This window comes from Corvus moneduloides, chromosome 2 (assembly GCF_009650955.1).
Source record: "Corvus moneduloides isolate bCorMon1 chromosome 2, bCorMon1.pri, whole genome shotgun sequence".
Taxonomy (NCBI): domain Eukaryota; kingdom Metazoa; phylum Chordata; class Aves; order Passeriformes; family Corvidae; genus Corvus; species Corvus moneduloides.
In genome coordinates, this window is record NC_045477.1 from 17333977 (window position 1) to 17356083 (window position 22107).

Genomic DNA, 22107 nt, shown 5'->3' on the forward strand with positions numbered 1-22107 from the left:
GTTATTTGGCTCATCCCCCAGTCCTGGCTCCTGCTGCACTCAAAGAGGATGAGAGCAGCATTAACAGATGTTTGGATGTGGCTCTTGGAGACATGGCTCAGTGGCCGTGGCAGAGCTGGGGGAACCATTGGACTCTATGGTCTTAGGGGGTTTTTCCAACCTCCATGATTCTGTGATCCTTAAAACAATCAGCCCTGAGCAGTTCCTCAGCAAGACACACGCTGACATGGCTTGTTTAACAAGCAGCTCATTAGTGCCCTGTGCTCATCAGGTACTGCATGGCCATGCATTTTCATTTCCAAAATAATGCCCAGTCCCTGCTGCAGACTACAGAATCCTTCATCTCCTCCTAGGCTCCTCTCTACATGTCTCTGCATGCCAGGGAACTGTCCATCAGTGGGAGGGATGGGGTGGCATGAAGCGGGACAGGTGCTGCTGCTCCTGGTCCTTGTGCAGGAGGGAAAAAATTCCCCTGTGAGGGTGGTGAGGCCCTGGCACAGTTGAGAAGCTGTGGCTGTCCCATCCCTGGAAGTGTTCAAGGCCAGGTTGGATGGGGCTTGGAGCTACCTGGTCTAGTGGAAGGTGTCCCTGCCCATGGCAGGGAGGTTGGAACTGGATAAGCTTCAAGGTCCCTTCCACCTCAAACCATTCCATGGTTCTGTGACTTTCTGCCTGTGCCGGCTCCCCTGTCCTTAGCCAGCAGAAGTGTCCAGGCATTGGGACTGTATTTTACTATTTTTTCTTTTTTTCTTTTTTTTTTTTTTTCTGAGTTTAATAAACTAGAATAATTTATTTGACAGAACACAGAAACATCACAGACAGGGTGGAGAAACCAAAGCAGCAGGTATCAATGATCAGTACAAAGGAACCACTTTACAAAAAGAAGTACCACGCTGCCCATCAGCTTTACCCAAAAATTACGGGGAAGGGGGGTGGGCTCAGCTTAGCACCCCATAAACTGGGTGTGGGGGATGGAGCTATCCCCACAAAATGCTCTCGGATGACAACGCTGACTGCAACAGCACAATAAATAGTGGGAATGGCCTCTCAGTGGGTGGTGAGGGACCAGAGACCCTTGGAGGGGGGGAGGGAGTCCAAGCACCACCAACCTGGGAGGTACAAGCATCTGATCAAACACTGATTAGGGTGGCAAATGGCCTGCTTCTCCCCCACCCCCAAACAGGTGCTAGATCCCATGCAGGCAGAGAGAAACATCAACCAGGAGGGCTTTGCAGCTTGGCAGGACAGAAGTATCCCTGGCAACATCCTGGTGGGGAGAAGGCTATTCCATCATGACCCTGCCATGACTGCGAAGAGGCATTTGAGGCCTCTCCCAGAGCAAGCAGTGTGTGGCCAATGGCACAGACCCACAGAATCCCCTCTGCCACCTTAACCTGGCCCCAGCAGCTCTCAGCTCTGAGCTGGTTTCCTCCAGGATGATTATACTGGTGTGATAATGAATGCAGCTGGGAGGACCCCTGGGGTGGCCACTTTGGGGGTACTTGGGGGAAGAGAAGGGTGGGTGCTGCCCACCCGCTTTGGAGCAGCTGGGGCAGGGGCCAAAGTCAAAGCCAGGCTCGTGCATCCCAGGGAGGGAACACATGCAGCAGGGCCGGACAGAGGGGGACTGGCCGTGGGTGAAAGGAGGGGACACCGAGGTGCACAGGTGCCTTTTCCCATGAGAAGGCTGCCTAAAAAAGACACCCCCCCTATTCTGATGCAGCCCCCCTCCCTGTAGCAAACTGGTGTTGAGACTGGGCTTATATAAAACACATAAAAGAGGCAGCTCATAGGAAAGGGCTCTGGTAAGTGGCAGGGGGCTGGACAGGGACGGGGTTATAGTGAGCCCCACTGCCTCCAGTGCCCCCCTGGCTGTGCCCTGCACGGGAAACAGCAGCTCTGGCAGCTGGATGAAGAGACAACACGGCACAGCTGGACGGTTATAGGTCCTGTGGCCATCGGGTGATCCGTAGGCTCCCAGTACAGGTAGAAAACAAAATTAATTAATTATAGAAAAGAGAAGCAGCCTAATGTAGGGGTGTCCCTGGGCCGGGGCAGCGAGCAGGGTGGGGCTCGCTTATCTGTCATTGAGCTGCGGGGAATTTGTCCGCTCCTCCTCATCCTCCTTGTCATCCTTCATGCCTTTGAGTCGCTGGCGGGCGAAGTCTTCAAACACAATGTCATCATCACTAGTGGGGACACAAGGGAGAGGGGTTTTAGGTGGGGTGCAAGGTGAAACACCCCCTGCCCCGCAAAGCTGTCCCAGCTTGCCTGGTGAACTCAACCTGCACCGCCACGACATTCCAGCAGCTCAGGGGGCCCCAAAACCCTGCACCCCTCAGCAAGCAGCCTCAGTTTTCACAGCCTTATTAATACTTGCCCAATGCACCCAAAAAAGAGCCCTCAAGCTCTCCAGCAGGTGCAGCATTACCAGGGCCATTGGCATTTGCCCCACTCCGGGGGAACCGCAGACCTGCAGGGAGTAGCTGGGTGGATAAAAAACCTCCCAAACATATCACCAGCCTGGGGAACACTGTGGTGACAACCTCCCCCCCCCCCCCCCAACACGATCCCAGCAGGCTCTTACTGCAGTTTCTCCTGTTTTTTGGAAAGCCATGCAGGGAAGGGCAAAGGAGGAGAGAAGAGAGAGGGGAACAGCACGCGTCATGCATTACAGGTGACATGTGTGGGGTTAATCACACGTGTCAATCCCATGGCACAGCGGGTGTTAGCAGGTTGGGGGGGTGCCATGCAACCGCCACGCTTCCCATTCCCACATGGAATGTGGGAATTGGGGGAGAAGTGTATTTTAGTCTCTTACTTTGTATCGAGTTCTATCAGATTTGTATCTATGGGCACTTCATTCTCTGGAACTGAACAAAGGGATGACACAGGGTTAGTCACAGGGTGGTGACTGCCATCCCACCGAGGTGGGTGACACCTTCCCCAGGATCATCTCTGCCCTCCTAGCAGGGTGGGTGAGACCCCCCTGCAGTCATCACTGCCATCCCATTGGGGTGGCTGAGATTCCCCTGGGGTTGTCAGCACTGTTCCAGTGTGTGGATGCAACCCCCCAGAGTTTGGCTGCATTGGGGTGATGGGGGCACCCCCATGGTTTTAACACTGAGGCCCTGTGAACAGGGTCAACGGAAACCAAGAATCTCCCTCCCCACAGCCTCACTGGCCCCTTTTGCCCCCACCCACCCCCAGGGATGCTGGCCCTGTTACCCAGGCCTGGACACTCACTGTCCCGGTGTACTGGTTCCTCCCTGGGTTTGGGATGCATCAGCGTGAAGGGCAGCTCCACTGCAACGTCGCTGCAAGAGACACCAGGGTAAAGCATGGGCCTGCCTGCACTTTACATGCAGAGCAAGGCAAATTTGCAGGGGAGGAGTAGAGCAGCACCCCTCATTACAGCTGCTGTAGGAGACCATAAAGCTGGGCAAACCCCTGTGTTATCCTCCATGGAGCTGCTCAGCAGCTCTCATGGCTCTTGGCTGAGCTTGGACCCCAGGGTGGGGGATCAGCACAGGCCCCCTGGAAAGTAGAGGGGCATCAGGAGGGAGAGCAGCACGGCAAAAATCTTGTCTTTAGAAGCTATGGAAGGGATCCAAATCCCTTGTCCTTAGGCTGCAGCCAGCAGTGCCATGGGAATGGCAGGAGGTGCACCAAGTTTCCCAGTGCTCGGTGGGCATGGTGACATCAGGACACGACAGCCTGAGCACAGCCCCGAGCTGCCCCGGGGCAGGTAGGACAGAACTCAGACAAAGAAGTGCCCCAAGGGAGGACGAGTGGTCCTGTGGTCCCCATAGGACCCTGTGGGAGGGGAGTGATGTGAGGATGAAGACCTGGAAAGCCCCAGAGACTCATGTAACCACATCCAGAGATGCTCAGCCCTATGAAGCCACCTCTGTGCCCTGCTCACTCTCCCCAGCAGCACCCACAGGCCTCTCACTCCAGTACAAGGAGGAGGATGCAGGATTCAAACCCTGCCAACATTCCCAGCCTCACTAGCCCAGCCCCACCTCTGCCAGGCTTTTCGCTTTGGGTGAGACAGCATCCCCAACACAGTGGAATCCCAAGGACAGGCATGGGGTCAGAGTGGTAGCACCCTGAAGGGCTGAGGGGTGCAATGCGGGGCTGCAGTGAGGATTGGGGGGTGCTGGGGGGAGTGGAGTGTTACCTGGAGGCGAGGTCTCCCAGCAGGCTGGCATGAGTCAAAGGATACAACACATTAGTCACTGTCCCCTCCCAAGGACACACAGCCCCCACACACATTTTGTCCCGCCTGTGCTGCTTAGTCCCAGGGGAGCTTTAAGGGTGATGGGGCCCCACCTGCAGCACAGACCAGTCCCAAGGTTAGAGAGAAGGTGCAGCACGGTGTGGGGGGTGCCCAACACTCACCCTCCTCGTGACACCACCAGCTTCACCTTCACCTTGTAGGAGACAATGATGCCCAGGATCTCCTTGTTGGCTCCATCTCTTAACCTGGAGGAAGGGGCAGGTGGGCATCAGTGAGGGACTGGCCATGGGGACCAGCCCCCTGTCCTCCTGAAGGTCCCCCCCCGGGGTCTCCTCCACCCCAAGCATCACCCCTGGAGCAGGGGCTGGATGCCCACCAGGGCCAGGTCCTGCCCCCCCACTGCAGGGGGGACAGGAGCCCTGGGGGGTGGAGGGGCTCACAGCGTGCTGGAGGCCAGGTTGGTGTCCTCGTGCTTGAGCTTCCCATCCAGCGCCAGCCCCCGCTTCTCCCGGTTGTTGGCAAGGAAGGGGGTCAGGGTGTAGACTTTGCAGAATGTCGAGCTCGGGGCCACCATGTCACTAGAGATGACAGCCACCATCAGCCAGAGCCCCAGCTACCCACAGCTCCCACAGCCCCACAGGTCACCCCAGACATCTCGATCTTAGCCTGGTGAACTTCTCCACATATTCCCATCCCTGCCCCAACCTGATGAACATCTCCTTCCCAGGGGACGCAGAGCGTGGCATCCCCAAGACGCCACCAGAAAAAAGGTCTCCATCTCCCTGTTCCTCCCACCATTCCCTGCTTGCCAAGTGCAATATCCCACTGGGGCTGCACTGGGGCAGGAGACCTCCAAGGTTCCTCCAAGACCACCCCCCGAGGTCTCCAGGGCTCCTCATGATGTCCCCAAGGAGTACTCACTCAGCATCCTCCACAGCCACAGGGCACTTGTACTGGGCAGTGTTGAAGAGGCAGATGTCGGCATACTGGCGCACTGGGGTGAGACACAGAGAGATAGGGATCAGGGTGGGCCCCCAAAGGGATGGGGACAGGGACACCAATGGAGTGGGGGACATGGCCCTGCTCCTCACCTGAGATCTTGATCTTCTTCACGGTCTTGTTGGTGTTGTTGGTGACATGCACGTTGACACTGATGGGCTCCCCATGGTAGTAGATCTGCAGGGGAGCAGGGCAGGGGGGATGGTGAGATCCCCAGGGTCACCCCACCAGTGTGCCCCCCCCCCAGTCCTTGCCCACCTCCTTGTCCAGGGATGCCTCAAGGTGCAGTGGCTTATCTGACATGAGGAACTGCCGGGTGGTCTCTGCCATGGGCTGGGGGCCGGGTCTCTCTGGTGCGTACTGGACCTTACGGATCACCAGGCGCACTGAGTTCCTGGGGGAAGACAGTGAGAGAACTCAGGCTGCCCACAGGCTACCCTCTTTCTTGGCCCATTCTGAGTCAAATCCTTCTTCTGGTCTGCTGGGTCAGAAGGATGCCATGGAAGGTCTCGTCTGGATGCCCACCAGGGCTACAAGTGGGAAGCCCAATGGCTGGGCCAGGTTGCCCACAGCAAGTGTTGGGCTCCTTGCACAGTGGTGTTTATCTCCATCCCAGCCCCAAGATGTTCTCTGACCCATCCCTACCCTGAAGAACACTTCCATCCCAGCCCCATCCTGGAGAGCACCCCCATTCCAGCCCCATCTTGGAAGACAACTCTATCTCATCCTGGAAAACATTCTCATCCAAGCTGGGTAGCAAACTGGGGTGCCCCTTTCCTGCTGCCAGCCCCAGGAGCATGCCGGTTCCATCCAGGCTGGATGGATCCTCTCTGCTTACCTCTTGTGGATCTTCTCCTCCAGGTTCTCGGCACAGAAAGCTTTGACCTCGTAGTCCACCCCACAGGCCTGAAAACCAGGAAGGGAGGAGAAGGAGGCAGGGAAACCTCTTTGCATTCCCCAAAGAGGTGACCCCAGCAGTGCCCACTCATCACAGCCTGGTGGCACGGGAACATGGAGGGATCTTACCTTCCCTGTGTCCTCTGGGCCTGGCTGCAGTGTGACGGAGCAAGGCAAGTTGGGGGGGATCTGGAGGGGAAAGGGGGGTGAGGAGCTTTTTGAGAGGCTACCAGCACTTCCCTTTCCTGTCCACAATGAAAACAAGTAAATCCAGGAAGGATTTCCTCATTTTACTATTGCATTTCCCAAATCCCAAAGTGTTACAAAAATACATTATTTTAGAGGGCTTTAATTAATCAGGGGAATTTTGAGAAATCAGGGCCATTTTTGAGGCCATAGGATTGAGCCCTGTAAAATGTCATAGAGCTCCAGAGTGGGTGGTCACTACTGCCAAAGCTGCGCCGGGGAAATTGAAGGAGCAGGTGCATGAAGCAGGGGGTCTACCCCCCAGCCATTCCCTGCCAGAGCTGTCCAGTGCTGGCATGGATCCCCAGTGCCAGCATGAACCCCCCAGTGCTGACATGGACTGGCAGCTTCCCTACTGATGGCTGCTCTCTGCTCACCAGTTTGAAGATCCACCACCAAAAGTTGTGTCTTGATCACAGATAGCAGCATCTCACCCCCAACCACAACCCCACAGGGCTAGATGGGACCCTGATGTCCCCATCGCAGGGCTCACTGTCCCTTCAAGCACGCCAGAGCACCCGCTGTCACCCTACCTCAAAGGTGAAGGGGTAGGCGTGCTCGCCCAGCTTCTTGATAAGCCGCTCCTGCAGCCGCGTCAGGGGCTTTTTGTCCTCGGGGACCGGGGGGAAGGCCTGGGAGTTGGCCACAAACAGGTCCTTGCGGAAGGTCAGCCCCAGAACATCCAAGTCCTCACGGCCATAGCGGAAGGCGCAGGTCAATGTCACAAAGACTGGAGAGGGTAACAAGGGGAAGTTGGTAGCAGGCTGTGGGTCATGGAAGGGACCATGGGGACACGAAGGCAAGGTGGCATTCTGGCTCATGCCAGTCCCACCAGCACTGGGAAGTAGTGGTGGCTTGAGGACATGCCATGTTGAGAATATGGGGATTCAGCAGCCAGCTGTGCCTTGGGATGCCCATCACAGCACCCCCATTCTCCACAGGACAGGGAACCTGCCGTGGGGACAGGGGGGCTGGAAAATGTCACCAAAGGGCCCAGAGATGCCAGTGCCTGGGTAGGACTACATGGAGATGCCAGCATCGCCCTGTGGCAGTGCCACTTCTGTGGCCCCAGGGATCCCAAAGGTAGACATTACCTTTTCTCTCCTTCAGGTATTCAGGATCCACCAGCACTACTCCATCTGCAAGGGAACGGCCGGGACAGAAATGCGTCACAGGAATAGGGTGACGCACTGGCAGGATCAGGGAATGCAATGGCAAGGTTAGGGGACACAATGGCAGGGTCAGGGGACATGCTACTGGGATGGGGGGACACCACTGGCAGGGGGACACACACTGTCAGGGTCAGAGGATGTGCTGGTAGGGTTAGGGGGGAATGTACAGGCAGGGTTTGGGGTGACACCAGCACAGCTGAGGGGGGCACATGTTCCCCCTTTACACTGAGAGTCATCACCTCCAAGCTGCCAGCCAGTCTGTACCTACCACACCCAGGGCATATGCAAAGCCACAGCGAGACATGAATATTATCCCAAATCGGCAGTTTTCTGCTCCCCAAAATCTTTCTTCCCAGACAGCCCAGCCCACTTGGCATGCGTCTCCCTGCAACTGAGGTCCCTCTCCTGCCACCACATACCCACGGGGTCCACTACATCGATGTGGTCCACGAAATCCCTCTTCCCAAGGTAGACAGTGAGCTGCAGGGAGGAACAGTGTGTCAGGGGTGCACAGAGCAGAACCCCAGGGCCCCCATGTTGTCACCACCCAGTGAGGTCCATATTCCTCATCATCCCCAGTGTCACCCTGTACCTGTGGTACCCAAAAGTCAACCCCACCCCATTCCAGGCAAAGCCTGGAACCTTTCCAGATGTCCCCAGACCTGGAGGCACTTAACATCTGGGGACCCTTGGGTGTCGCCCCAGGGGTTTGTACCCCACTGTGGAGCAGGGATGAGCCCCCCAGTGTCACCCTCTCATCTCTCTCCTGATGGGGAAACTGAGGCACGGGGCAGGCAGCTGCCTGGCGGAAGGTTTTCTGCCTCAGCTCCTGCTGCCAGACCCAAAACCCCCCCAGGCAGGGTCACCTGCACCCCAGCACTCCAAAACCTGTCTGCTTGACCCCTGACCTTGGGAAAGCCCCACCCAGCCCCACTGTGCCTCAGTTTCCCTTCCCGCTGCTGTGGCAGGATGCTGAGGCAGGCAGCAGTGCGCAGGGTGGATCTGGGGTTCAGGGACATGCCCATCCCCCACTCCCAGCCATGCTTGTGACCCCATGGTTTCCACCACCACGTCCCCCTTACCTTCCCATTAGGACTGGCTTTCTTAAACACCCTGCAAAACAGCAAAGGGGGGTGAGTGCTGGAGCAGGGGGCACCCTCCACTCCTGAACCCCCCACTCCGCTCCTGGCTCCCTGCCCATGGAGCTGTCCAGCTTCCCCCCAGGAAGGATCCCTGGGGGAAGAAGCACCCACTGGCACAGTCCTGTTGGGTGCCAGGTGCATCCAACCCTCAGCACCCAATGCCAGGACCCAGCTTTGGATAAGGGAGGCATCGGGACCCCAGCCCACCCCTTCACATGAGGATGGTGCCCAGAGACTACTGTGAAGGGCAGCAGCACCCCAGCACCCAGCTTGCCCTGGGGACCAGAGTGTGGGACCATGGGGTCAAGGCACACAGGATGGGAGCATCCCCTGGGGTGAACCCACCTTAACATCACCTCACATTGATGCATCCCAAAGCCACTGGAGAGGCAAGAAAAGTCTGGGGTGCTCCTGTCCCCAGAGCTTTTCATTCCCATTCCAAAACATGGGACTAGCCCCCAGACACCACTCTCAGCTCCCAAAATCCCTCTGGAAGACTCCACAGAGGAATGGGAGAAAGGGTGTGGGTCCAACATGCCACTGCTGGGAAATGCATGTCTGCGGCAGGCAGGGAGCAAGCAGAGGCAAGTAGGGTGCCTGGCGCTGCCAGATTTTTTGGAGCCTGCCCTGGCACAAAGCCACCCATAATGGGTTCTCCTCAGATAATCCCTCCTTGCCTTTAAATTCCATTAAAACCATCCGGGAAGATTAGTAGTGGTTTCAGCTGGTAAAAAAAAAAACAATTTCCCAGGGCAGCTGCTTGGCTCTGCCAAAGTGCCCCAGGCTGCTACGGGGTGATGGACCCTCAGCCACACTAGGAGTAGCCCTCAGTCACCTTGGTGCCTGCAGCTGCCCACACCCAGCCAAGGGGCAGGCAGGGAAGGCAGCAGCCAGTGAGTGCCAGCTTGGGGGTGACCACCACCCTGGCAATGGGGTAAGATGGATCAGGAGATGTGTGGGCACACCCCTCACTCCCATATCCCTGAAATCCTGTGTCCCCACCTCCCTGTGTCCCTGCATCTCCATATCCCTGCCTATGTGTGTTCCTGCACCCCAAAGTCTCCACATCCCACTCTCTTGCAAGCCATGGGGACCAGCACAGCCTGGCCAAGCTCTGCTCAGGAAGCAGGATATAATCTGGATAAGGGGCTGAAGCCCCTCATTCCCTTGTCCCCAGACAAGCCCCAGGAACCCTCTGCCAGGCACATAAAATATTTGGGACATCCTTCTGGGTGTCCCAAGCCACTGGGAACATCAGGAACATCCTGCTGACCCTTCCTGGGTGGCTTTTCCCTGTGGGGGTTGTGGGATTGATTTTTCCCAGTCAAAATGGGAAAGCACTTCTGCAGGTGGATGTTTGTCATGAGGGTTTGCTGGTGAGGGTGTGATCCCGCACTGGTGCAAGGAAAGATGGAATTAATGGGAATGCTGCTCCAATTAAATAACTGGGGGAAATAAAGGCCTCAACGTGCCATGGAAGGGCATCAGCATGCCACAATTTTTGGGGTTTGAAAGCCATGGCAGGATCAGTCTCCAGAGTCAGGAATGGAGAGGCAATGGATGCATCCTCCTGAGAGCCCAGAGCAACTAACAGCAGGATTTTCATGCGTAATTATTGAAGTGTTACATAAAAGCAGGATGAGGAGCATCCCCTGCCAGCCTGTCACCCCCTTGTCACCCTGCGTCCCACAGACCAGCTCCCAAGGGAGACCCCAAAGAGGGTCCAGCATGCTGGATCACAACCTGAGGCGTGCTGGGAAGCCCCAGCACGCCTCAGGCAAGGCAGCCAAGGCGGTGATGTTCCTGCCCAGCCCTGGGGACACTAACAGAGCCGCTAATGAACCCAGTGCAAGCGAGATCGATGGCAGGCGATGGCAGGCGCTGCGGGAAGCCATTTCTCACCACTCTGCCTGGCACACACTCATGCTGGCCCCACACTGGGGCAGGAGCCCCACAGGGCCTGAGACCTGCCCAGCCCCACACTGCAGGTGCAGAAGCCCCACGTTATGGGTGCAGAAGCTCCACAGAATTCGAGACCCACACAGCCCCACACTGTGCATGCAGGAGCCCAGGCTGGCTCCACACTGTGTATGCATGAGCACAGGGTGCCCCCTCATCCTGTGGGTGCAGCAGCCCTGCCTGGCCCCACACCATGGGTGCAGGAGCTCACATCTCCCCAGATGTACGTGCTGGGGGCCAGCTCTCTCCGGAAGCACCAGTGGGGGAAGGGAAGGGGCACATGGGGACACGGTAGCCTGTTGCTGCCAGTGGGGTGACCCTCACCCGCCACCGGATCTAGAGGGAGGAAAGGAGGAAGTGTGAAGCCTTCCCTCCCCCTCCAGCCCTTCCTGGTGTCGAAACACAGGAGACACAAGGCAGGAAGTGGCCTCCGCTGCTGCCCATCAGGAGCTTGGGGCCTCATGCCGTGGGCTGGCAGCCCCAGTGCTCCCCGAGCCCCTGTCATGCTGCTGCACAGCCGGATCCCATTTCTCCTGCTCTCTCCCTGCCAGGGATCCCATCCCTTAATGAACTTGTTAGGCACCCAGCCAGGGCTAATGATGGCTTTATTGGGTGGCCAATAATTGAATGGGGTCCACTGGATCTTGGTTGGGAAGATTTATGAGGATTTGATTCCCCTGGGCATTGGAACAGGATCTGACAGCAATGCCATTGATTGCCTTTGAACCCAGGGCAGAGAATCCAGGGGTTTTGCCAGCTCTCACACTAACAAGGCTGGATGGCGGATCTAATTAGCTAGAGCCACGTTAGAAGGGACCTCCGGGGATAATGGAACCGCCAGCAACCACATCATACACTTCAACACAACCCCGTGGTGGCGGCCAGAGGCTCCCTGCCAGCTGTGCCAGGATGAGCCTGGAGCACCATGCCAGCCGATCCCAAAGCAAGAGCATCCCACAGGCCCAATGCTGCATCTTGCATTCCTGCTGCATCCATCCATCTACCCCTGCCAGGCTCAGCAGCAGCATCCCCCAGCCAGGTCAGAACTCCACAGACTTTCCTGGCAAGGAAGTACCTCAGCTGTGGGATCTGGGATGTGTCTGGATCCTGCTGTTATTACCAGAGTTTGCTCTTCAAACAACATCCAGGAAGCAGGAGTCTCCCTCCTGGGCCACCTTCCAGGGCTCTTTCTCTTCCCAGTGGAGATCCCTGTCCTGCTCCCAGATCCTATGGCTTCATCCAGAAGGATGAATGGGATGGTAGAGGGACTGAGCAGCAGATCCGGTGGTAGGTGAAGGTCACCCCCCTGGCAGCAAGATGCTATGGTGGAATGCTACAGAGGGGCTGGATGGGACTATGGGGTCAGAAGAAGGGTGCAAGGGGAGCTTAATGCCAAGGTGTAGGCTCTGGTGTACCAGGACCACTGCAGCACTTCCCAGACACCAGGAAACCACCCTCAAGCCACAGGCTAGGAATCCCAGCAGCCAGGAATTCCAGTAGCTGTGCATCCTGTGTGGGGGTTGCAGCTGCCCTAGCTGGGTGCTGAGTGGGAAGAGCAGGGAAAGGTGATCGATGGTGCCAGTAGCCATCAACTCAGCTGTTTATTCCAGCTCTTCCCACTGCAGGGCTTGGTGACTCCCAAGAAAAGCGGGGTGCCACTGCAGGAATCAGCAGAAATGGGCTTTTGGGGTATCAGATAGTAAATCAGCTCCCACAGCTGAACCTCCTGATCAAACCAAGTAGATTTGGGTTTGGAGATCCAAACTGGAGAGGAAGAGGGATTTGTCAGCCTAATTCTTCTCCCTCCTGGCTCCCTCCGTACACACTGCGTAGGCAGGGAGATCAGCTCATGCCTCTCCTGTCAGCATGCCTGCTGATGGGAATGCCGCTCACCAAGCTCCCCCCAGCACCCGAAAACCTCTGGAGGCCAAATCAGCTGCATCCCAAGGACTGCACCCAGCAGTTGGGGGAAACTCAGTGGGTGCCCCAGCCCCCTGATCTGTGGGGCTGTCCACCTGCTCCAGGAGTGCAACATGAATTCTTAAGAATGCAGGATATTGAGTCGGGGGGAAGCGGATGCTGTCAGCCACAGCTGGGGCACCAACACCCGGGCAGGCTGGCAGCAGCAACAGCCCCTTCCCAAAATGCTGGGTGAGTCCAACATGAACCCACAACTCCCATCCTGCCACCCCAAAACACTGCAATGTTTCTGGAAGGTTCTGCCCAGGCAGGGCCAGACCCCCTCATCCTTCTCTCCTGCTGTGGCCATGGCGGGCACAGCGGCTGCACCGAGGGCCCCTCACCCTGATGCCCAGGGGACATGGAGATGAGCAAGGGGAGGGCGATGGTGTTGTGAGGTGAGCAGGAGCACCCTGTAATCCCTGATTAATGGCCACTATTAATGGCCAAGAGGACAGAAAGGGAGTGGGGTGAAGAATGGGAGTGTCAACCCCTTGACCACTCCACTGCCACAGCCAGAGCCAGCCAGCGAGTGGGTGTCACAGGAGACCCCCCCAGGCCTCCCTGCAAGGGCTGGCAGGAGTCACTAGCCTCTCCCTCAAATCCCAACAGCACCTTGCAGGATGTGCAGCCCAGCGGGTCCTGCCACGTTCTGCACCTGGAGCCCTGGGGAGCACAAGGGGGGTCCCCAGCCACCTCGGCACAGGGGTCCCCAAAAGACAGCATCCCCATGGCAGAATTCCCATGGGATGAAGGCGTCGCACGCCCGAGCTCCAGGGCTGGCACGTGCTCCCTGACACCCCCAGATGTGCCGCATGCCGGGAGTGACATCAGGGCCTGGGTCCCCTGGGGTCACCGGGGTGACAACAGCCTCCCCCACCCCAAATCCATCCAGGTTCCAAATCTCATGGGGAGGGAGCAGTGACGCCCCCGATAACTCCACGGACCTTCGGTGGGACCCGCCAAACACCCCCCCTACCACTCCCAGTCGCCGGATCCTCACTACCCCCCGGGGGGGCCCGTATCCCAGCAGCAGGGCGACCCCGGGGGACCCCCGGCAGCTCCAGCGGAGAGCACGGGCAGCGCCTGTCCCACCCACCCCCCATGCCCGGGGATGCCCCCCCGGGATGCTCCGCTCTGTCCCGGTCCTCACTCACCGGGTGCCTTTGTCTCCCATGGCCCCGCCGATCCTGCGGGCTCAGCCGGGAAGCGCCGGCTGGGCTTGGAAAATTACTGGCTGGATGGTGGAGGCAGCAGTGGCGGGGCGGGCGCGGGGCCCGGTGCGGCCCTGCTCGGGCCCGCTCGGAACCGCTCGAAACGCTTGAGCACGCTCGGAAACACTCGGAACCGCTCGGCTCGGCCCGGGCGGACGCCACGCCGGCCGGTTCGGGGCCGCTCGGAACCGCTCGGGCAGGTTCGGAACCGGTCGGAGCCGCTCGGAGTCGTTCGGACACGCTCGGAGGTGCTCGGCAGGGCCCGGTTCCGGTGCGGACGCTGCCGCCGCCGCCGCCGCCGCCGCCGCCGCCGCCGCCGCCGCCGCCGCCGCCGCCGCCTCCGCCCGCCTCTGAGCGGCGCGGCCCGGGGGGCGGCGGGGCGCGCGGGCCGCACGGGCGGGGAGAAGACACGGGGAGAGAATACGGGGAGGGGGCACGGGGCGGACAGGGGGTGCGGCGGCGGGGGAGGCGGCGAGGTGGGAAGGTGGGAAGGCGGCGAGGGGTAGGAGAGTGTGGGGCAGTGCGCGCGCGGGGACACACGAGCACGCGCCCACACACAGAGGCGGGAGCACGCGCGCGGCTCAGGGCGCCCCCCAGCGGCTGCATGTGGACATACAGGGGCGGGGGGAGCCCCGTGTGTGATCATACAGAGACACGTGTGTGTGAACAGAGACTTGCGTGTGAGCGGAGACACGTGTGTGGACACATGGAGGCACGTGTGTGGACACAGACACACCAGTGTGAATACAGAGATAGGAGTCTGTGAACACAGAGACGTAACTTGCACATAGATGCGCGCACACCTGCATACAACCGCCATGCGCACACACGTGCGCACACACGTGAACTCACACAGGCACACGCACAGATGTGCACACGCACACGTGCACATACATGCATGCACAGACGTGTGTGCACGCATCCATGTGCGCACACAAACACACATGCACACACATACGTGCACATCTGTGCACACACACACCCCATGTGCATACACACCTGTACACGTGTGCGCACACACCCCAGGTATACACACACACTTGCGCGCACGCTGCCCCCGAGGTGTCCATCCGCTCCTCCAATGGAATCCAGCACTCCCTGCAGGAATACGTCGGTACTCCTCCCCCCCACCCCAGTTGGCTGCGTCCCCCTCCCGCCCGCCTCCTGCTGCAGAGCAGCCCATCATTAACGGGCTTCAGGTGGTTCCACTGGTACCTCCATCCCCGGCTGAAACATCTCCTCCCTATCCCGCCCCCACGGCCACTGTGGGGCAGATGGAGGGGACCAAGGGTGGACACATCTACCCCACCGTGGGGACACCTGCACCTCACCCACGGGGCATCTTTATCGCATCCTTGGGAACACCTGCACCCCACCTTAGAGATGAACTGGGACAAAAGGAAAGAAATGGGCAGAGGCTGCGGTGAGGGTCTGGAGGGGTGGCTATGATACCCTAACGTATCCGGGAAGGGATGTCACCCAAGGGCATGGAGCCATCGGTGGCAGAGGCAGAAGGGGGGCAGCTCCTGGCTGGGGACCATAAGCAGAGCAGAGTCCCTGCTCTGGGACTACTTCGGAGGATTAAAGGATTTAATCCCAGGATTTGAACTGGCGCGTGGAGCAGGATGGGGACATTTGGTAGTTTGGGCAGTTTTTCACCCCCATTTTGGCAGCTTGTGGAGCTCCAGCATGTGCCAGCACCAAAGCCTCTGGGGACTCTTCCTCTGGGTATCAAACGCCACAGCCCAGGATGAAGCTGTCAGATTGGGCTGGGATAAAAGTGCTGCATTGATCTCGGATAATAAATTGCTCCCTAGCAGGACGGCAGGAATGAAAAACCACGGCCCTGATGCAAGGATGATGGGCAGACTACAGGGTACCCTCTGGGGCTGTGCAAGGATGGCCATGGGAGCCAGAGGAGCAGCTGGATTCTTCCCCAGTCCCAGCGCAGGCACAGAGGGGTCCCAACACAGGCCTCATCCTGCATCCCAGCCCAGGATCCCACTGCAGCCCCAGCCCAAGCTGGATCCTGCCCCAGGCCTAGCTCCCCCTGCTGCCAGGCTGGATGGGTCCCAGCATGGTTCCTGTCCAGGCAGGGGGGGTCCCAACTTGGCAGATGGGGATGGAAAGAGCATCCCAGGGTATTGGAGCATCCTGGGATTCTGGACCACTTCAGGATGGAACAGGGCACAGGGAGGGGACCAGAGCAGCTGGAGGAGCTGGAGCACTCAGAGGGGATCAGTGAATCCTGGGGCATTGGAGCATTCCATGGGAGTGGAACATCCAGGGAGAGGCTGGAACTTCCTGACGGGTCACAGCTACACAGCCCACCTGGATTCCACCCCGCCCCCCCCCCCCCGAGGGTGATTTGTGGGTTCCTAAGTCTTAATTGGATCTCCCCAGTCCCCAACAAGGCCACCCACCAACCTGTCACAGGGAGGTTGACATATGAAATTTATTTAGGAAAACCAAAACCCACCAAAAAAAGAGAAATAATAATAAAGGAGGAGGAGGAGGAGGAGAAACAGTAGGGGAAGGAGGAGGAAGAGGAAGAGGAGAAGGAGGAGGAAGAGGAGAAGGAGAATAAGAAAAGCTGGAGGAGGAAAGGAAGAAAGAGAAGTCATCTCCTCCTCAGGCTCCATTGGAGTCCAGAACAACCAGTGCCGCAAGACAGAAGGACAGAAAAGCTGGAGGAGGTTTGCACACCCACACACGCCTGTGCACACTTGTGGGTGAGCTGGGCTGGGTGCCAGCTGCACTCCCCAGTATCCAGAGGGGTATATACAGGGGCAGGAGCTAGGAAAGCATTGACTACCTACACACACCAGCAGCAGGGGCTGGAAAAGTGGGATACGGCTGGGAAATGGGCATCCCTGTGTGCCCCCATCATGGTGTAGTACCCAGGATGCAGAACCCAAGTGCAGGACACCCCCGCATCTATCAGATGGAGAGATCCCTGCATCGTCAGGCATCTCTGGGATGCAGGGATTCTCTTTGAACAGTTGTACCTACTGGCACGTTGGTGCCAGCGCTGTGCCAGCATCACAACAGGGATGGAGCTGCTATCCTCTTGCAGCTTGGGGGTTTGCTGCCTTCTGGGACCATCCCTACCCCCTATGGCAGTGTGGGGAGGGGGAAAAAGGCTTAAGGGGCTCTTGGAGGAAAAGCCATGGGCCAACAGACAGACTCGGTCACCAGGTGGGTCCCACCAGGGTTCAGGCAAAGCATCTCACTAAAGGCATCTCCGAGTAGGTAAGGCAGAAGGAATTCAGGTCACTTCATCCACGTGGAGCAGCTCAGCATTGGGGTCTCCCATTGCTCCTGCAGAGACATGCTCCAGGTATCCTAAGAACATAGGCAAGTCATGCTAACAGACTAGCCAAGGAGTGAAGCAGCCACTGTGTAGCCCAAATCCAGGAGGGACCTGCTGTGGCACCATTTGGGATAGTGCCATGGGATTCTGCAGAGGAGTGGGGATGGGGCGGCAAATGGCCCCATGTCCACTCTTGATCCCAATGTGACCAACACTAATGCCAGCAGTGCCAGAATTTTCCCATGCTGCTCCCATCGCCTTTTCCTGCTGTGGTGGTGGACTCATTCAGCTCCCATAAGCTGGATGATGCAGCCTGGGGGCTCAGTGCACCCTAATCCCTCAAGGCTGAGCATCCACCCTCAGCCCCAGCTCCCTCTTCAGCTCTGCCCCAGCAGGGTGAGCTGCTCACCGCAGTTCCCCTGCTCATGGGTGTTTCAAGTGGCTTTGGTTGGGGTGACAGAGCCCTGGGTTACACACAGCTGGTCGGACCCTGGAGGCTGGTGGAGCCCCTGGGACTGAGGGGGTCCATATGGGTTGGGTTGTGGGACTGGAGAGACCACAGGAAGGCCAACAGGGTCCATGCACAGTGGTCTGTAGGACAGGAGGAACCAGAGGAGAGCATCGGGGTCCATGCATGGTGGTCTGCATGACCAGAAAAACCACAGGAGATGGTGGGGTGCATGCGTGGCAGTCAGGACAAGAAGGGAGTGGTGGAAGACCACCAGGATCCATGCATGACCAGATCAACCATGGTAGACCAACAGCATCCATGCATGGTGCCAAGTAGGACCGGAGGGACCACGGGAAAATGGCAGGGTCCATGCATGGTGGTCTGCAGGACCAGAGGGATCCCAAAATGTTGGCAGGATCCATGCACAGAAGTTGGTGTGGCAGGAGTTGTGAAGCCACTGTGAGCTAGGGATGTTCACAACACGGTCACCAGGGAAGCTGCTTGCAGTGAGGAGGCTCCCAGGTGGACACCTCAGAGGAACACCTACATAGTGAGGACACAGCAAGGACACAAATGGGACCAGATGGACCCCCTCTGGAGCACAGCCTCCCCTGTTTATGCAAACCACCAGCAGGACCCCACAGCCTTGGCATGTGTAGCCCTTGCAGGGGACGTGGTTGTGTGGTTGCATGAGACTGGGCTGTGTGAGAGATATGAGCCCTTCCACGGGTGAGTGGGTCCAGGGGTCCTAGGGAGGTGGGGCTTTTAGCCAACAGATGCTCAGCAGCTGCTGGGAAGAGGCTGGAGCTGGTTCTCTAGTGTGGAACCCAGCAGGGGATGCAGGCCATGGCCATCCCACTCTGGTGTCTCTTCCCTCCTCCAGCTGGAGCCAACCTTCTTCCGTGGACCTGATCCGTGGCCCATGGCAACACCCCCCATATGCTCTACAGCCACCCCCCAGCTCTCCCACTGACCCTCACCATCCACTGCCCACACCATCCCCCTCTGTCCTGCTCACCCACGCACACCCATGTCATGGTGACCGACCCCTCTAGGGGTGCTTCCACCAAAGACATCATTCCTATTGTCACCCCATGGGGACAGGACCTGCAGTCTTAAGGCAGCTTAAAGCACATCCATCCCCCAGCCCCACTGTGTCCCTTGGTGCTCCCAGCCACGAAGGCAGTGTCCCACTGGGTGGACAGGACACCTGAACACCTGCCCTGGAGGGCGGAGACAGTCACCCAGTGGTGGGGAAGGACTGGTGGTGGGTGCTGGCAGCACACAGCCCTTGCCGTGGTAGTCCAGAGTCACTGATATTCCCCCAAACCTCCTCCCATTGGCTGGGGGATGAGGCTTGGGGATGCTCCCGGCCCAGCCATGGCTGTGGCCCCCCCCATCGCCTCCGTCACTCGGCCTCAGCCTCAGGGGGCTGCCCTGCCTCAGGTTCCAGGCAGCCATTGAGCTGGGGGTCAGGGGCCTGTGGGTCATATTCCTCATCCAGAAAGTCCAGGGAGTTGTTACTGGGCAACCCCCGGATGGTGAATTTGTGGGAGACCTTGGTCCACTGCTCCCGGTTGCTGGCCACCCGCTCGTAGAGCTCCGCCGCCTTGGGGAAGAGGTCCTGCAGCAATCTGGGGAGTGGGGGATGCACTCCATCAGCACAGGGCTGCACCCCCTTACTTCAGTGCAACCCCCTTAGTTGAGTGCAACCCCATCCCCACTGCTTGGAATCCCCCCAACACCTGCAAGACCCCCCCACACACAGCACCCCCATCCCACCCTTACAGAGGTGGGGGTGGCAGGGGGTGCTCCCCACCCCAGCACCAGCACTGGGGCTCACTTGTAGATGGGCATGGCAATGTGCTCCATGAAGCTGATCTGCAGCTCAGGGATGTAGGCTTTCTCCCGGTCCATCATCTCCAGCGGGCTGTTCCCCATGGCTTTCTCCTGTATGGATGGTGAGAGGGGTCACTGCCAGTAGCACTTCCTCCTATTCCCAGGCAAGACCTCTCTGCTCACTGCCCATGCCCCCCATCCCATTGGTGCCTTGAGCATTGGCCAAGCCCAACCCTGCCAGCTGGTACCTACCAGGTCACCCTGGGAGAAGAATTCTTTGTAGATCAGCTCCTGCAAGAGACAGGCATCAGCAAGGGCAGTGCAGCCTGGGATGATCCCCCATCCCTCCTGCCCTCCAGACCCCTCCCCATGGCTCTGAGTCAACCAGGGACATGGTCCTGGCATGGAGGGACTGCTGCATGGTCCAGGGTCCTGCATGGAGGGACCTCCTCCATGAGGAGCTGGTGTGTCCCTAGTGCCTGGGGACATGCAGGTAGCCTGGGCAGGTTCTGAGATGGCATTCAGGGGGTTTAGCTCCATGGTGTGGCACTCACTGCAATCTTCCTGGTGGTCTTCCAGCCCTTGGTCTGGTCAGAGAGGTCACAGGAGGTCATGAGCAGGCAGAGCAGCAGGCTGCGGTGCTGTTTGTTCTTGGGGTCATATCCCACTGTGGGCAGAGTGTGGGGCAGAGGTTGGGATGCGGAGCTCAGGACAGAGCTCCATAGCCCCCATCATGCCGCACATGAGGACTCTGGGGACAGCCAGGACCTGCTGTGTCATGTCCCAGCCCTTATCACCCCCAACATTGGAACCACCTGCGCCACCTCCCAGCCTTGGTGGGATGAGTTCCTACCACCCCTCAAATCCCAATCCCCATCTCCATCCCAGGAGCTTCACCTTCTGCCATCTTCTGGAGATCCTTGAAGATGCGGAGGTGGTGGGCCAGGTCAGTGGCCAAGATGATGTCCCTCATCAAGTCCAGCATGCGCTGGTAGTCCTGTGGGCAAGTCAGCTGCCATGACCAGCTCTGTGCCCCTGCCAGCTCCCACATCCCCTAGGATCCAGGGATGGGGAGCAGGGGGTCTGGCAAGAATGCAGGGGCTCAGCATGGGCAGGGGGTGGCCTGAGAGGGGTGTTAAAGGTGGGGGGCTCACCTTTCTGGAGAAGTGGTCAAAGATGTTGCAGCCTTGGCTGTTGAGGATAGCAATGGCTTGGGCAAAGTGATGCCTCTGTGGGAGAAGCCAGGACCATGAAAGCAGGCAGGGAGCAGGCAGGGATGCTGCCATGCAGCCAGAACCCAGGACAGATGGGCAGTGAGAGATCTGGGGGATCTTACCTCCATGACAGAGCCCTCTGAACTGTAGAGTGCAGCCAGGACCGATTTCTGCAAGGTAGAGAAGCTGGAATGATGGAGCTATGGGGGTGAAGACCCCCACAGCTCTGTCCCTGTCCCCATACCCCCCCTTCCCCCTTGCCCCATCCCAGCTCTGGGCTCGGCTCACCGAGGCCACCTGAAAGGAGTTATTGGTGCCTCTGTGGTCCAGGTCGTGGCACATGCAGGAGATGAAGAGGGCAAAGATCTCGATGTCTCTGCGGAGGGGGAGGAGGGAAACTGAGGCAGGCAGGAGAGCAGGGAGCACCCCAGCCAGGACAGGGGATGGAGAACAGGGACAGGGATAGTGCCTGGCCTTACTCCAGGTAGTTAACGAGCTCCAGGTTCTTGTAGAGCAGGTAGCAGAAGTGGGAGACAGAGAAGGCGTGCATCCAGTTGTGGTAGGGAGGGTCACGGTACCCCTTCTTCACCATCAGGCAGAACCTGGACAGAGGGGCAAAGCCATGCAGGGAGGTCTCACCCCACAGGGACCTCCACCTGGCCAGGTGTCCACCAGGCAGCCACGGGGATGGAGATGAAGGTGAGGATGGGATGGGGAAGGGTTGGGAATGAGCTAGGGGAGAGGGATGGGGACAGGGAAGGTGGACAGTCATCTGGATGGGGATGAGGATAGAGACAGGGATGAGAATATGGACAGGGGACAGAGAAGGTGGATAGTGATGAGGATGTGGATGGGGACAGGGAAGGAGACGGAGGGGATGGGGAAGAAGAAGGAAATGGGGAAGAAGAAGGAAATGGGGAAGGTGGATAGTGATGTGGATGGGGATGGAGATGAAGATGGGGACAGGGATAGTGGACAGGGATGGGAACTCACCTAGTGAGCGTCTGACGGTCCATCTTGTAGTTGTTGATGAAATTCATGTCCTGCAGCATGCTCAGGATGGCCTGCAGAGGGGACAGAGTGGGTGGCAGGGAGTGACAATGCCCAGTAAGTTTCCCCGCGAGACACCCCTGCCCCTGCCCAGCAGGACAATGCTCAGGGGTGCAGCCACATCCCTTCACCCCAACACCCCAGCACCCCAGCATTGGGGTATATGACCTGACCAAGGCCAGGCAGGGGATGGTGGCAGTTGTCCACTGCTGTTGACAGTTGTCCCCATGGTCCTCACCATAGAGGTGTCATCCTCAGGCAGCGAGCGTGGCGTGTAGGTGAAGCTGGCAAAGTTGGGGTCAATGGTGGACACGGGCTGGATGCCCTCACTCAGCAGTTTGGTGTACTCATCATCTGACACCTGCAGGAGCCGTAGCCAGTGGCCCACACTGTGACCAGGTCCCCAGGT

General features: G+C 58.5%; 2 protein-coding genes across 6 annotated transcripts in view; both read right to left on the reverse strand.

Annotated features, from left to right (window-relative positions):
* Positions 1–770: 770 nt before the first annotated feature.
* Positions 771–13864, reverse strand: ARRB1 (arrestin beta 1). 5 transcript variants are annotated; one of them, XR_004237966.1, is made up of 18 exons: positions 13775–13864; positions 8640–8670; positions 7977–8037; positions 7480–7524; positions 6919–7115; positions 6269–6328; positions 6081–6148; positions 5501–5636; positions 5335–5419; positions 5165–5237; positions 4684–4821; positions 4405–4488; positions 4184–4207; positions 3247–3317; positions 2822–2873; positions 2588–2598; positions 2082–2189; positions 771–1980 (listed from the first exon to the last, which is right to left on the reverse strand). XR_004237966.1 is itself a non-coding variant. In XM_032097881.1 (17 exons), exons 1-17 carry the CDS (start codon positions 13792–13794, stop codon positions 1941–1943), a joined length of 1293 nt encoding a protein of 430 aa, XP_031953772.1. In that variant the 5' UTR covers positions 13795–13864; the 3' UTR covers positions 771–1940. The 5 variants fall into 5 exon arrangements, 4 of the variants coding, with proteins under 4 accessions (XP_031953772.1, XP_031953778.1, XP_031953789.1 ...); XM_032097881.1 differs by lacking the exon at positions 2588–2598; XM_032097898.1 differs by having other exon boundaries at positions 1934–2189.
* Positions 13865–16261: 2397 nt separating this feature from the next.
* PDE2A (phosphodiesterase 2A) overlaps positions 16262–22107 on the reverse strand; it is a 41696-nt gene continuing 35850 nt past the window's right edge. Inside the window, exons 21-31 of the mRNA XM_032097870.1 lie at positions 21937–22059; positions 21642–21712; positions 21128–21250; positions 20937–21024; positions 20771–20818; positions 20589–20663; positions 20332–20431; positions 19989–20101; positions 19687–19725; positions 19439–19545; positions 16262–19229 (exon numbers count right to left, since the gene is read on the reverse strand). Of these exons, the coding sequence (XP_031953761.1) occupies positions 19004–19229; positions 19439–19545; positions 19687–19725; positions 19989–20101; positions 20332–20431; positions 20589–20663; positions 20771–20818; positions 20937–21024; positions 21128–21250; positions 21642–21712; positions 21937–22059 (1113 nt within the window). The 3' untranslated portion in view covers positions 16262–19003. The remainder of the gene's footprint in view (positions 19230–19438; positions 19546–19686; positions 19726–19988; positions 20102–20331; positions 20432–20588; positions 20664–20770; positions 20819–20936; positions 21025–21127; positions 21251–21641; positions 21713–21936; positions 22060–22107) is intronic.